Source organism: Protomyctophum bolini, assembly GCF_963924005.1.
Source record: "Protomyctophum bolini genome assembly, chromosome: 7".
Classification (NCBI taxonomy): Eukaryota; Metazoa; Chordata; class Actinopteri; order Myctophiformes; family Myctophidae; genus Protomyctophum; species Protomyctophum bolini.
This window is the reverse complement of record NC_137868.1, coordinates 17,407,910-17,422,327: the sequence shown is the minus strand read 5'-3', so window position 1 is coordinate 17,422,327 and position 14,418 is coordinate 17,407,910. Positions and strand designations below refer to the sequence as shown.

The 14,418-nt window shown below is 42.4% G+C and overlaps 1 protein-coding gene across 1 annotated transcript; it reads left to right on the top strand.

Moving 5' to 3' along the window:
• Window positions 1-988: 988 nt before the first annotated feature.
• LOC308318492 (C-X-C chemokine receptor type 3-like) lies at window positions 989-5,028 on the top strand. Its single transcript, XM_080768065.1, has 3 exons — window positions 989-1,428; window positions 2,141-2,500; window positions 3,169-5,028. Exons 1-3 carry the CDS (start codon window positions 1,408-1,410, stop codon window positions 3,952-3,954), a joined length of 1,167 nt encoding a protein of 388 aa, XP_080624191.1. The 5' UTR covers window positions 989-1,407; the 3' UTR covers window positions 3,955-5,028.
• Window positions 5,029-14,418: the final 9,390 nt, after the last annotated feature.

Below are 14,418 nucleotides of genomic sequence, written 5' to 3'. Positions count from 1 at the left end.
TATGAATGAATACAATAATCCAATCTACAAGGTCACAAGTCGTAATGCGATGCATTGTGACCTTTTAGATCTGCTTTTCACTATTAAGTTAAATGTATTTTAAAGAATAGCCTAGTATAGCCTATATACACATATACACGCGCGCACACGCACACACGCTAGAAAACTTACTAGGATAACTTATTACTATGATAAATCACGTACGAGTCAAGTCACACTCACACTCACAGTCCATAAATATAAAACAAAGTCAAATATCAATCATGATTTCTCAACCGTTTTATTTTGGCTCAAGCACAACACCGTCATGTTGCCATCTAGTGGACAATGGCTGTCTCACAGTCTGTGCTCGCTATTGTTCCTAGTACGCTGCTTTTGTGTCCAGCTGACCGTGTGGAGGACAGGAGCTGCAGACAGCGGTGACCCGGCCGTTCATTTGTTATTCTAATGAAGTGATGAGTCACATTGACATGTGATCTCTCGTAGAATCCAACTGGTTGCCCGACAGAAAATGTGTCCACATTGTGTGTGTGTGTGTGTGTGTGTGTGTGTGTGTGTGTGTGTGTGTGTGTGTGTGTGTGTGTGACAGTGTGTGTGACAGTGTGTGTGTGTGTGTGTGTGTGTGTCAGTGAACTGAAGAGGCGTATTGAGTGTTACACCGAAATGTGTTGACTAGAGATTTGTCACTTGTGCAGCTCCAGGGCTCGTTGTTTTGTCCTTTAGTCAATCAGTCAGAGACAGACTAGCCTCAAGATTACACAGGCCAACGCGCGCCTTCAAAATGTATATTGTGCTGATCAGAGCAATGGTCACCGTTCTGAGTTCTGAGTCTAATGTGACCATCAGACAACTGCTGTATGCTGTTGTGCCCCTAATATTATGTGTGCAATTTAGTTTTATTTTTTGACCGCCAGGCAGCGACACGCGGAGTCACACAATTCGATGGGTCACCGCTTTCATTGAACCACTTCGGAGTCGGACCGTTTGAGTTGACGGTTGATACAAAAAACTCATCCCAGTTGCTCCTCAGTCCTGACCCTGCAGGACAATCCTCTGCTTGTGGTGGTGTGGCGGCCGATCATCTTGAGCCTTGTGACCCGGCTTCCTCTGTCTGCGTGTGGTTTTAGTTGATTCAATGAAACGTTTCATGTGTGTTCGCAAAAAAAGAGAGGGAGCTTCATCGAGGTGTGATTTCTTTTGTGTGTGAACTGTGAAAGACAGCCGAGCTACAAATCTAGAAGTAGAGAAAGACCACACGTGGACTTTCTTCTTCGTACAAGTACGAACCCATGCATTGGGGGAAGGTTGGTTACTTGGTTTAGCTTTCCATCTCTATATATAGTGTGTCAGCACAGCAGCAGGCAGCGATCACACGCTCTGGTTTTCAATGGAAGTAACTTGGACGACATGACTAACATCATGAACACTGTAAGTGACTGTCTTCATTCCAGTAGATAGTACTGTCCTACAGTCCCTTTATAATATAATAATCTCTGTTGTTGTTGTTGTTGCTGTTTTACTTTTAAGTGAAGTGAAGTGTGTGTGTGTGTGTGTGTGTGTGTGTGTGTGTGTGTGTGTGTGTGCGTGCGTGTGCGCGCGATTTCGTTGCCTAGTGCCAACATAACATTAACATATGCTTGCTTATCATTGCCATACGAGTCTTCTTTGTGTGTAGTGTCTCCTACACACAAAGGTATTAGTATAACATTGTTGTTGTTATTATTATTATCCTACTAGGATATTATTATTATTACCATCATCATCATTATGGTATATTGAATTCACCAGCACAAATGGAGCAAGGTGTCACATGACCGTGAATGTAAAGGTCATTTCATTGGTCTTCAAATGAACTGTAGGCCTTGCAGGGACCTCTATTCCAGAATTGCTTCATCTGTTGACATCAGCACCATGTGAGATATGTGGGGCTTTCTCACTGTGTTTATAAAAGTCTGAGCTGGTCATTGAGAGTAGAGATTCTCACGGCAGCATACTGCTCTCAACAGCTCATAGAACTGAAAGCACCACTCATGACAGGATTTTAGCTGTACGAGCTGCTACTATTGGCATTGTATCTATAGTCATAGAAAAATCACCATAATATAGCATTTTTAATTTGAGACTTATACCTTTTCTACAGACCAAGATGGATCTGGACCGCCGAGGGATATTTGAAAAGAACGTCACTTATGATTATGACGACGACTATGCTTTTGTGGATGAGTGCAAGCCAGAGGGAATTTATCGTTTTGAGGCCATTTTCATTCCGGTTCTGTACTCTCTGGCCATGATAGTAGGTCTGCTGGGAAATGGGCTGCTGTCGGTGGTGTTGTTTCAAAAGAGACGGGCCTGGAGTGTGACAGACACCTTCGTGCTCCACCTGGGTATAGCTGATAGTTTGTTGCTGGTGACACTGCCCTTCTGGGCAGATCAGGCCACAAAGAGTCAGGGATGGAGCTTCGGGACACCCCTGTGTAAGATCGCCGGAGCCATGTTCACGGTAATATTAACGACTCAGCCTATACCACATACTGATACGATGCACTGCCTTGCTAAATCTTTCTGTTTACAACTCATACAAGTGGTATAATGCAGTGGTCTCAACCTGTGGGTCGGGACTCGGGGTCAGTGAAGTGACAATTTATTGAATTTAAGGACTAATACCTGAAAGAAAAGAAAAAAGGCCATGCGTTACTGTTTCAAAATAGTGCATAGTCATAAGTAGCTGTGTGTTCCTTTCACTTTAGAGTTTGGGGAGGAATGGTTATCAAGAAAGGAATGTGCTGGGGCGGTAAGCTATAAAAAGTTGCCTTTGCAGAAAACGTAATGAGATAACAGAGGACTGGCAGGAATGCACAGATAGCATAAATACCTTAAAATTAAATATGAGAAGAACTTTCTTTGGTAAAACTGCAGTGCATATTGTGCATAACTCTCACTTTCTCTTTTCATTTTGATTTCACTTTCTCTCTTTCATCTATTACTTAACTCTGTAACCCCCCAAACTTCCCCATGTTAATTATTTGTATGCTTTTTCTTAGCTTGTATTACCCTGTTATTTTAGCTTGTTTAATATTGCATAATATGTTCTTAGCACATGTCTCAGCAACATGTCACTGCACGTACTTGTATGAGTGAGTGGCAAATAAAACCTCTTGGATCTTCCAGATCAACTTCTACTGTGGGATCTTCCTTCTGGCCTGTATCAGTCTGGACCGCTACCTGTCCATCGTCCACGCTGCCCAGATGTTCTCCCGCTGGAAGGCCTGGTTTGTTCGTTTCAGCTGCTTGTCAGTCTGGCTCCTCTCCATTCTCCTCAGCATCCCCGACTGGGTCTTCCTGCAGGCTGTGAAAGATGAGAAACAAGACAAGATGGAGTGTATTCACACCTACCTGCTCTTCGGAACGACTGAATGGCGTCTGGGATCCCGTTTTCTCTACCACATCATGGGCTTCCTGCTGCCCTCAGCTGTCCTGATCTTCTGCTACGCCAGCATCCTGCTGCAACTGCAGCGAGGCTCCCAGGGCCTCCAGAAGCAGAGGGCTGACAGGGTCATCCTTGCCCTGGTGGTGGTCTTCTTTATTTGCTGGGCGCCCTACAACATAACCCTTATGGTGGATACAATCTTTAACGCACCAAAAATGCCACAAGACCCTGCCACTGTTGGCGGTTGTCAGAAGACAAGGAGCTGCTTGGAGACGGGTCTGTTGGTCACATATGCTCTGGCCTGCATCCACAGCTGCCTTAATCCTATGCTCTATTTCGCCTTGTGCAGGAACTTCAGAGAACGCGCAGTTGAGATGCTGAGGTGTGCAACAGGGTGCGATGTTGACTCCAGCCTGTCTCTATGGGAGTTAAGTCTAGGTAAAGAACTGCTGCCTGGCCAGGCTTCCGAGAAGGTTGTTTTAAATCAGATAAACACTGAGCAACAGGCACAGTCAACCCAGAGTTGAGAGGGTTCTCGCAAGTGAACTGTCTGCCATTCGGTCTGTTCCAAAGAGAAAAGTTCATGTGTGGGTCATGAGGCTGAAGGGTGAAGGTCCACTGTGTCATAATGAAAAATCCCAGCATTCGCTTTTTCTAAGAGGTCCCCCCACATCAAAGGTACCTCAAAGACCCGGCCTAGATACAAAACATTACCACTTATTTATTGCATTTCACTTGACATCATTTTATATTATATATTAATATGTAGTATCTGCCAAAAACAAACAAACAAAACAAGTAGCAGTCATGGTATTTAAAAAAGTAAACCTTTGACGAAATGTAAATTAATTCAAGACAATGTCAATTTTATTGTGTTTTTAATTACGGTATGTCCCGCCCCCATTTATATAAAATATAACTGCGGGGGTGTGTCTAGGGCCGTGGTTCCCAAACGTTTTAGCCTGTGACCCAGAAGAGAAATTTCATGACTATAGAGTCTTTAAAGGGGAAGTTTTAGTGCCATGTCATGATGAGCTAATTGGTATTTCTTAGAGCAGCCATATTGACATGGTGACAAAAAGACCCTGGAAAAAGTGGGGGCCAAATTATATTTATTGTGAGTAGTAGTGTAATATTACTTTTACTTGGTGTTACAAATAATACCAATGTAGGTTGCTATTTAGGTCAAATGGAGTGAGGGTGGTGCTATTGGGCATCACTGGAATGATTCTGCTACACTACAGTCTCAGCCTTAATCACTATCAACTGTGAAGGACGAAGTAATTACACAACTATACCAAAATGGCTCAAAAAGGTCAATTGTACTTCACCTTGATACAGCTTTAACATTTTAATCTCTATCATGTATTATGTATCCCATTGTAAATATAGTTGTGAATCAACATGCATCATTGCGTTTGCAATTTACATTGTTATTATATTTTATATACTGCCCATGTGTTCATATCATGAATTATTGAATGATCCACTGTAAGGCAAAGGAAGGACTGTTGGATGAGTGTCAGTTGGTATGTATCATCATAAAACATTGTTACATTTGGAATGGTCAGGATCATCATAAAACATTGTTACATTTGGAATGGTCAGGAATATAAGCTATTTCTGTTGTCCGCACGTGTTACAGTGACTTTCATTATGCAGTCTTGATGGTCGTAAATGTGTTTGTGATAATGGCTGGATATCTTTCACTTTTCATTCATCGTGTTGTCATAGCTTCACTTTCCTGGATGTTGGAGGAAACACTGGGGAAATCCCATTACCATTTATACATGAGTGTGTGTCTCACAGGGAATGGTAGCAAAACAGAGTGCGTAATGTTTGGGGTCAGACTTAGTTGTCACAATATCGTGCTTGTCCCATGGCAGGCAGGATGACACAAACAGCAAAAACAGGGTGTGATGCCATCGGTCAGGTGACTTTCTTCGTATTTGTGCTGTGCCCTTTTATAAGCTTTGTGTGTGCGTGTGCATGTGTGGTGTCTGGTGTCTGAACAGTGAACACTCCTCTGTTGTGTGTAGATGGAGAAAGAAAACTGGTGTGCTTTGTGCACCAGGCCCTGCGGTGGGAGGTGCAGACAGTAGAGAGTGCAGAAGTACAGGAGAAGGGGGCGGATGTGAAGACATGACGGGGGAAAGACGTAGATAATGGCGAAACAATTGAAGATCACATGGTGTACTTGCCTTGTTTTCATTCACATGTCACCAACTCGCCATGCAGGTTGTGACACGAAGGAAAAACCCTGTGTTTTATTTTCTTCCCCCTTTTTTTGTTTTTACCTTTGGTTCAAAAGTGATCATGTGAATGGGGGAAAATGTCATATAAACATGTAGTTTTAGTATTATTATTATTTAGCACTGTAAAAAACGTTACTTTTCAAACCTAAAGAAGACCAATACTTCTAAGAGTGCAGTTTCCTTCCTCTTTGATAACCACTTCCAGTGTTAGTTCCTGTACAGTTAGTATGATTAGCATCAAGTCAATGGTTACTTTGTATCTAGTAAGAGTTGAAATATAGCCTACTGATACGGGATGCACACACAGATTAAAACATGGCATGCGCTGCTCCCATGCTTGCGGTTAGGTTTGGGTTTGTGGGTAGGTTGTTGGTCTAATGACAGTCCGACCAATAGTATGTCTAAACTAAAGTCTGTACCCACAGATGCAGGCTGTTACACAGGCTTGGTATTCAAATGCACCAAGTCGGTGTTGTCAGTGGAGAGGCAAATGTTCTATATGAATAAGATTGCCGCAAATCTCATTTGTTAAACAAATGTTCAAAGAACAAGGTAGACCCTTTTTATATAGCGGACCTCTGTTGAGCAGTGTTGATAAGGTATCAGTGGTTGTGCTCAAGTTCCAGTGATGGAAAAAGTACATGTTTTACTTAAGTATCAATATTGCAAGAAATACAAGAAATGATGTGTGACATCATACCCAGAAGGTATGCGGGAACACCTACTGAGTGGCAAAAAACTTGCATTAAACAACGTATAAAATGTATATTTTATAAAATGTATAAAATATGGATAAAGTGGTTACAATGGGTGTGATCCTAACTGGGGACCCCCTCGGGGGGGTTTATGTTTGAGAAATGCAATTTATGTACAAAATGCAATGTGAAAAACAAAAAAAAGTGTATGATACTGTACAGGTGTACACAAACTGTTATGAACACATAATTCAGTTTGTGCAGGAAGAGCTGTTTGTGTTTGAAAATCTCAGGTCAACAATAAAATAAAATAATATAATTCCATTATGTGCTGAAAAAGGTACTGTAGATAGTGTATGGTGGTCATGTACAGATATACCATTATTGCCACTATACCTCGATTCACAGTATGACTATGACTACACTGTTGCCTATACGCCCTAAAAAACATGTGTTTGAGGCATTGCCAGATTTTATTTTTCTTGTATTTCCTGCCAGGAATTCAGTTCCACTGAAACCACTATAGGTATAAAATGGGGCTCTGAGCTTTTAGTTCTGACTCCAGGTAATGTATTTCTTTAAATTGTGGTTATTTTACAATGTTTGGTGTTCATTCCTTTCACTGAACTGCACCGGAACATTATTTGTATTATTATTATTTTGTATTGAATAGCAGAAACATCCTGAGAATAAAAATCCATGTATTGGTTTTTGAGGTAAAAGCACTAAAGATTTCCTGTCTTGACTCTTGATCTCCAGAAAAGTCACTTTAGACGTTTACAACAAGGGTCCTCCATTTTCAATTCATCAGAACTTTAAATATACCCATCTATGAAAAAAGGAAATCATACAGTTAAAGAAAGTAAAAAAGGGGAAAACATGTACAGTATGGAAAAAGGGGGGCAGTTTCGAATTGCAGCCGTCCGTAAGTGCTCTTTGAGAGTGGTTTTGAAGTAGTAGGGAATAGGGATTCACATTTCTTAATGGCTGTTGGTAGGGTATTCCACATTTTAGTGGCATATAGGAGCTAAATTAATTTAATACCTTGTTTGAGACAAATCTGGGTTGAACGTGGTTTGTTGAACTCTCTCTGGTGGTGTGATTGTGGACTTCGTTGACAAGGAAGTATTTTGACAGCTACATCATACATGGGTATCTTAGTGGTGTAGTGAATCTTGTAGACCAGGCCCATTGCAAGTTGCTGTACTCTGTCGTCAACCCTAAGCCATTCCAGCCTATCAAAATGGAGGAAGGGCAGGGGTGAGGTGGGTTCTGGGAGTAAAGCCAAATAGTAGCCTGACCAGTTTGAGTTTGGAAATTGGAGCCTTCTTTTAAGGGCCTTTGAGGTGCTGTGGTACCATGAGGTTGTATTTGGCTCCTGTTAGTGTTAGGGTATTAAAGGTATTTTTGTTGAACAGGGAGGAGATCCGTACACTGTATAGAAAAAGATTCCTGTACAGTGTACAGGAATCTTGTTCTTTGGTTGACTTTTTTATTACATTGGTGGCATTTTATCAGGTACAGACTGGCACAGAAAATCGGCCCTGGCATTTGTGGCACCGGCCCAAAGACGCTACCATGTCTTCTTTATTAGTTTTTCTTTTTGTTTTGGCTCAGCCCCGGCCCCTTGCCACAATTGCCAGACTGTCCAATCCGGGCCTGACAGGAAACATTTGCCTCCAGGATGGTAGGTAGGTAATAAAAATGTCCTCTTTTCGTATGATAATATTGTCACCCACTTTAACCGAGAGATTAAAGTGAGATAAGCTAAAATTACTATTTGATCCAAAGAGAATGGATTCCGTTTTTACCAGATGTAATGATAGTTTGTTATCAGACAGCAAGCCAGGTGCAGATTCTACCGAGTTCACTGAGTTCAGAGCTGAGGGCCTTTTCAACCTGCAGTTTGTTGCTGATGCCAAGCTGATGTCATGGGGGCGGGGTGTTCTGTTCACCTCCACCATCTGTTCTCTCCCCTCCAGGTAGGATTGCATCCAGCTCACTGATGTGCTATACCAAAAGTTAAAGCCAATTGCTTTAAGCTCATTGATCATTGATCAGACAGTGTGTGTGCATGTGCTGCGGCCTGCGCACGGCATTTTTGTGATGAATGTTGATGAATTGAACAAGGTGGACCCTCTTGTAGACAAGTGTAATGCTTTATTGGGTCGTCCACTCACACAGTTAACAGTTTTTGTATATTGAGTTGTGCTTGAAATGTAGTAGCGGCTACTGTTCCGCAAACTGTTATACTTCAATCAATCAATCATCAATCAATCAATCAATGCGATTATGCGAGCAGCCATATGACATAATTTCTGAAAGCCTTTGTGCTGGCCCCTCCAAATAATAGAAATAGCCTTCTAACACTTGCGCACGAGATATATTTTAAACAAATTGTGTCAAGTGTAGCAGCAGCAGGGCAAAAAAATAACCCATCTGCAAATAAAGGAAAAATCACACCCGTGTGAACTGAGTGTTGCAAATCCCCCCCCCCCCCACACCTCTCTCTCTCTCATTAGCAAGCAACAGTGCAGCACTATCTCTCTCTCTGTTTCTGGCACAACAGCGCCACTTTTGGTACTCATTGGTACTGGTGATCATAGTCACACAAACAAACAAACATGAACACACGGTTGACACGGACATTGCTGTTCCTTGGAGTGCCACTCAGAAACAGCTCTCAACTCGATCGTATCAGGCATGCCCACGTGGAGGATAAAGTCCTGACTCCTGCCTAAAAGTTTGAAACAGAACCATTAAACAGAACAGAACCCGGGCCACAGCAGCACTCCGTTCCCCAGACAGCAGAGCAGACCGCAGGGCCGGATCTACCATATGGGCACTTTGGGCACGTGCCCAGGGGCCCTTGGGCAACAGGGGCCCCTCAAAAAAAAAAAAAAAAAAAAAAAAAGAACGTTTTTTTTTTTTTTTTTTTTTTCACAGAAAATTTCCCTGCTAATCGGAATGAAATAAATGGTGTCTAAAAAGATTAGTGTTTTATTGTTGGTGAGAAGGGGAGCTGAAAAGTGCAATTGTGCCAAAGGGGGCTAGTGAATCATGGTGTGTGTGTGATATGAAATGTCTAGTACCTCCCCAGTGCCACCCCAGTGTCTGCCCTGCAGTGTCTGCCCAGTGTCTGCCCAGTGCCTCCCCAGTGCCTCCCCAGTGTCTCCCCAGTGCCTCCCCAGTGTCTGCCCAGTGCCTCCCCAGTGTCTCCCCAGTGTCCCCCTGAGTGCCTCCCCAGTGTCTCCCCAGTGCCTCCCCAGTGTCTCCCCAGTGCCTCCCCAGTGTGCCCCTGAGTGCCTCCCCAGTGTCTCCCAGTGCCTCCCCAGTGTCTCCCCAGTGTCTCCCAGTGCCTCCCCAGTGTCTCCCCAGTGCCTCCCCAGTGTGCCCCTGAGTGCCTCCCCAGTGTCTCCCCAGTGTCTCCCCAGTGCCTCCCCAGTGCCTCCCCAGTGTCTCCCCAGTGCCTCCCCAGTGTCTCCCCAGTGCCTCCCCAGTGTCTCCCCAGTGTCCCCCCAGTGTCTCCCCAGTGCCTCCCCAGTGCCTCCCCAGTGTCTCCCCAGTGCCTCCCCAGTGTCTCCCCAGTGCCTCCCCAGTGTCTCCCCAGTGTCCCCCCAGTGTCTCCAATAGCAATACAAGAGCAATAATACGAATTAATCTTAATGTATTAATCTTATTTAATGAATTAATCAAATTCATGAATTCATTAATCAAAAATTTCGAATTTTCGAAGCCAGAAGGCCCCCCCACGCCCAGCACCATGCCAAAGCTTTTTCCTGCACGAAACACTGCACTCTGGGGGGGGGGGGGGGGGGGGGTAGGCGACCGGAAATAGGCCAATGTAACGGCATAAAACTGCCACAAAACAGCAAAATTGTTGCGCGAGCGTGAAGGGGGGCCCTTCGAGCTTCAGTGCCCAGGGGCCCTCAGAGGTGTTAATCCGGCCCTGGCAGACCGACTACCAGTACGTCCAGACAACCAGAGCTTTTCGTGAGTACAGCTTCAGAACTGCGATGTTCATGTAGGCCTACAGTGAACACCGCCTCAAAATGCAAAATGCAAAATGCATGGTCTCTTGACTTTCACACACAACAATCCCAAGGTCACACAACAAGGAAATAGTGTTCATCACATTCACTGAAGACGTTTTCTTTCACTTCAGTCTTGCCATGGCAAACCAATTGAAAAGAAAACAAAGCTCCATATTCATATGGACCATATGAATTACATTTTCTGGCACTGTTTGCAGAAGGTCTTCGTCTTGACTTTCAAATCCACCCTCAAAACCCACTTCTTCAAAAGGTGAGGTGCCTTCCCTAGCTAACCCTTTTCACTGTCTTTTAATGTTCTTTAGCTTTTAGTGTTCTTTTTCCTTTTTCTATTAAAGTTGTTTTTAATTTGTTGTTACCTCTGTAAAGCCCCCCCATGTAAAGCGTCTTTGGGTACTCAGAAAAGCGCTATATAAGTTTGAGATATTATGATTATTATTATTATTGAATATTCCAAGACATCACGGCCCGGGTGAACAAAGTTTTATTTTCATCCACATGGTGGCACTGTAATGCTCACTGTTGACGAGATAGCCTGGGCCTGTGTTAGGGACGGGTACAACGGTAAAGAAAAGTTATTTTATTTTATTTTAATTGATGTATCATTCATGTTTTGTAGTATGGCTTGTTTTCCTTAATAACACACGCACAGCACTCACATATTGTTTTTTAACCAAAATACAAATAGGTCTATAGCTTTCTGGGGTTATTGGGCCAAGAACTATCCACTTTAATATCCAGACAACAGTAGGCCTACACATGACCAATAAAGGTTTTACACATATTTAAACAGTAGGCCTACTTGCTATAAAATAAGATTTTGCATATTGATTCATTATCGATCATATATTTGATCATGTTATATTATATCAGGTTTATGTTATTTAAATGTATTAATTAGAAAGACATTCATTCTATATTCTGTTAAACAGAGGCTTGGTTGCCAGAAGGAGCAGCTTAAATGACAGTGAACCAAAGTTTTAATAGTGCTAATTTGCCTGATCAATATCCATGGTCTTGTAGCTGTGAAAGCACCTGATGATTTGAAGTTTATGACAGATGTCATGTCGTAACCTAACCTCACATTTTATTCTCTCTGTACAAATTCTGCGTACAGTATTCTTAGAATTCATGTAAACACCCCACTACTTACTGTAACACATCCCAGAGCACTTTGTTTCCTTCCTCTTTGATGATAACCATCAATGTTTGTACTAATGCCGTCTCCACCGCTACCTCTCACTGCGTTAGTATCAGATTAAAGGTTGCTTTGTGTCTGTCAGAGTTGCAATATAGCCTACAGATTTGCCATTTGACATGTTGACAAAATATAATATAAACATATATTTGCATCTGTCCTTGGAGTATAGTGTAAAGTGTACATAATTCAGTTTGTGGATATAGCAGCTCAGCTCGGAGCCTCTGCCTGAAGACCAAAAGCTTATATTAAAAATGAAAGAGGTAGTCTGTCTTCTTTCTGGTAGTGCAGTATCAGTATTCAGTAACACTCATATGTTTGAGGCATTGACAGATCTTGATTTGATGAAAGATATAAATGAGGTGTGTGCAAGAACGAAAATACATCGCATGGATGCAACTGGGACGTATCCTCAGTGATGTATCACTGTAGGTCATCGGGGTTTCGGGTCTCGCGAACATCATACCCCTCACTCGGGTGACCCAGCCGGGGTGATCAAGTCCCAACTTAGGTCCCAGTAGCTACCCTCGATCAGACCCACTAGGGGAAGACCAGGGCCACACAATCCGTTGGAAACCACTCCGGAACTACTATGTCGGGACTGAGAGGTATTTACAAAAAGTAAATATATATTCATAAGCCAACAAAATATAATGAGAATAACATGTTTTATCAATGTTTTATTTAGTTTTTAGTTTTTTACAATTTTATTTATACAAAGTAGGCTACAACACAGGTTTACAGGTATAAAGAAGGAGAAGGAGAATATGTTTTTAATATATGAGCTCCATCATTTACCGTTTTCAGGAAAGGGAAGAAGAATAGGAGTGGAAAGAAGAGTAGGGTTTAAAAGTTTTTGATAATGATAATAATACTACTATAGGCCTATGTAAAATAAAACTATGCAAATAAACAGCAGCAGGTGCAGTCGTGCAGATATGTTCAGCTTTTAAAGAAATCGTTTGACAACAATTTCTCTTTGTGGATTTAAAATGGATTTCATTGCTTCCATGAAGGAAAATAGTTCATTAGTCTGACTAATGAACTATTTTCCTTCATGGAAGCAATGAAGTCCTCACAGTGACTCTAATGATTAGAGTCACTGTGAGGACTTGAATGTTAATATTGAGTGAGTAATATGGATGGAGAATTTTTTGTTGTTGTTGAGCATAGCTTAAGGTTTATCTGGAAACACACAATATCACGATAGAGAATACACAAATAGACAAACAGAATCGAGCATAGACAAGTGCATGGTTCTCAACTCTGTCCTGGGTGCAGACTAGTCACTAGGCTACACTAGACTACTGCTGGTTTGTATTTAAGTCACCTGGGGAAACGTTTGACCTGGAAAATTGGAAATGCAACTACCTGGTAAAAACAGAAATATAGCAGCCTGCAGCAGTCTGGATCCCTGGAGTCAAGTGTTGAGAACCACAATGCGTAGAATCATTCTCTTCTATACTCACAAGTCACAACCTTCCTAACCTGGTGACAATCTGGGGTCATATTAGATCATCTAAATCTAGCATTGATAAAGCTCACATGAAGAACTTGCTGAGAGAACAAAAAACACATTCAGGACGGGAACCCCTTTTGGGGTTCTTGTTGCTACAGTATGGCCCCTTTTCCACCGGTTGGTTCCCAATGGGAACCCGTTCAGTTATTTTTGGTTCTTAGTCCATGAGCCAGAGCTCCAAAATTGGAACGTTAATTACTAGAATTTCGTGCGCGCTACGCGCGCACTCATCCCAGAGCGACTTTGCCACGCACTATGGGAAGAAATAAATGGCGGGAGTTGACTCCACATGTAGTAACGAATGGGTTATTGGAAATGTACCATTGTTTTGTCCTGAATATTTCCACAGCCTAAGTACTAAAGGATTGTGACTGTGGGACAGACATACAGTCTGACATACAATAGGCTACACGTGTGCACAGTGAATAAACAATGACCTATATGCCCAGAGTTCTTAAATTAACATAGTTGGATTTTAACAGAAAGACAATGCCATAAATCAGTCAAAGTAAGTGACAGACTCAACAGTAGCACACAGCATGCAAGGCAGCGATGCATGCATGCAAACATGTTTGTCCAGCTGAGATTTAGTGTCTCCATCTCTCTGTGGAAGAGGTTGCACATGACCTGTACGGCCACACTGAGGCGCTCCAACACAAACACAGACACAAAACAACACCACGCTGTTTGTCCAGTTGACCCAAATCAACACCAATACCTAGCCTGTTTGTCCAAAACACAGTATCTGCTGGCCACGTGTCTACTTCGCCACAACCTAATGTTAGTAACAAATGTAGGGGAGAGCCGCCAAGGTTGTAACGCTTCACGGTTGTAACATGGACGTTATATCTTGATTGGTCAACGCCACCATGACGCCATCGCGTCAGTATGTGTACAGCAACGTACTCTACGTGGCCAGGAGTTTGAAGTTTGAAGTGTTTACCTTCAAAATGCGTCTAATTTTACACCTGGAGTATATGTGTGGTACAATTTTTGTCTTTGGTGTTGGTGAATAAAAATCCACATGGATGTGTTCATGCTTATGTTCTTCATTAGTTTGCATCGTGTTTAGACGGAATTCACGTTCATTCTGGTCTGTAAGCAACTGCAAAGAAAACTTGCAAAAGCGGGTCATTTGTAACATGTGTTACAAATGGTCCGCTTCCATTCAATGCCATTATATGTAATATTTACATATTTGACATATTGGCCAATATTATATGTTCTGAAATGGTATTGTATCGTGTAGTGTATTCTGAAATTAGTTTAGGG

Excerpts from the sequence above, each read along its gene's own strand:
- LOC308318492 (XM_080768065.1), top strand. The coding sequence starts at position 1,408 with ATGACTAACATCATGAACACT. Across the intron at positions 1,429-2,140 it reads TGACTAACATCATGAACACT|ACCAAGATGGATCTGGACCG; the intron begins GTAAGTGACTGT and ends CCTTTTCTACAG. Across the intron at positions 2,501-3,168 it reads TCGCCGGAGCCATGTTCACG|ATCAACTTCTACTGTGGGAT; the intron begins GTAATATTAACG and ends TGGATCTTCCAG.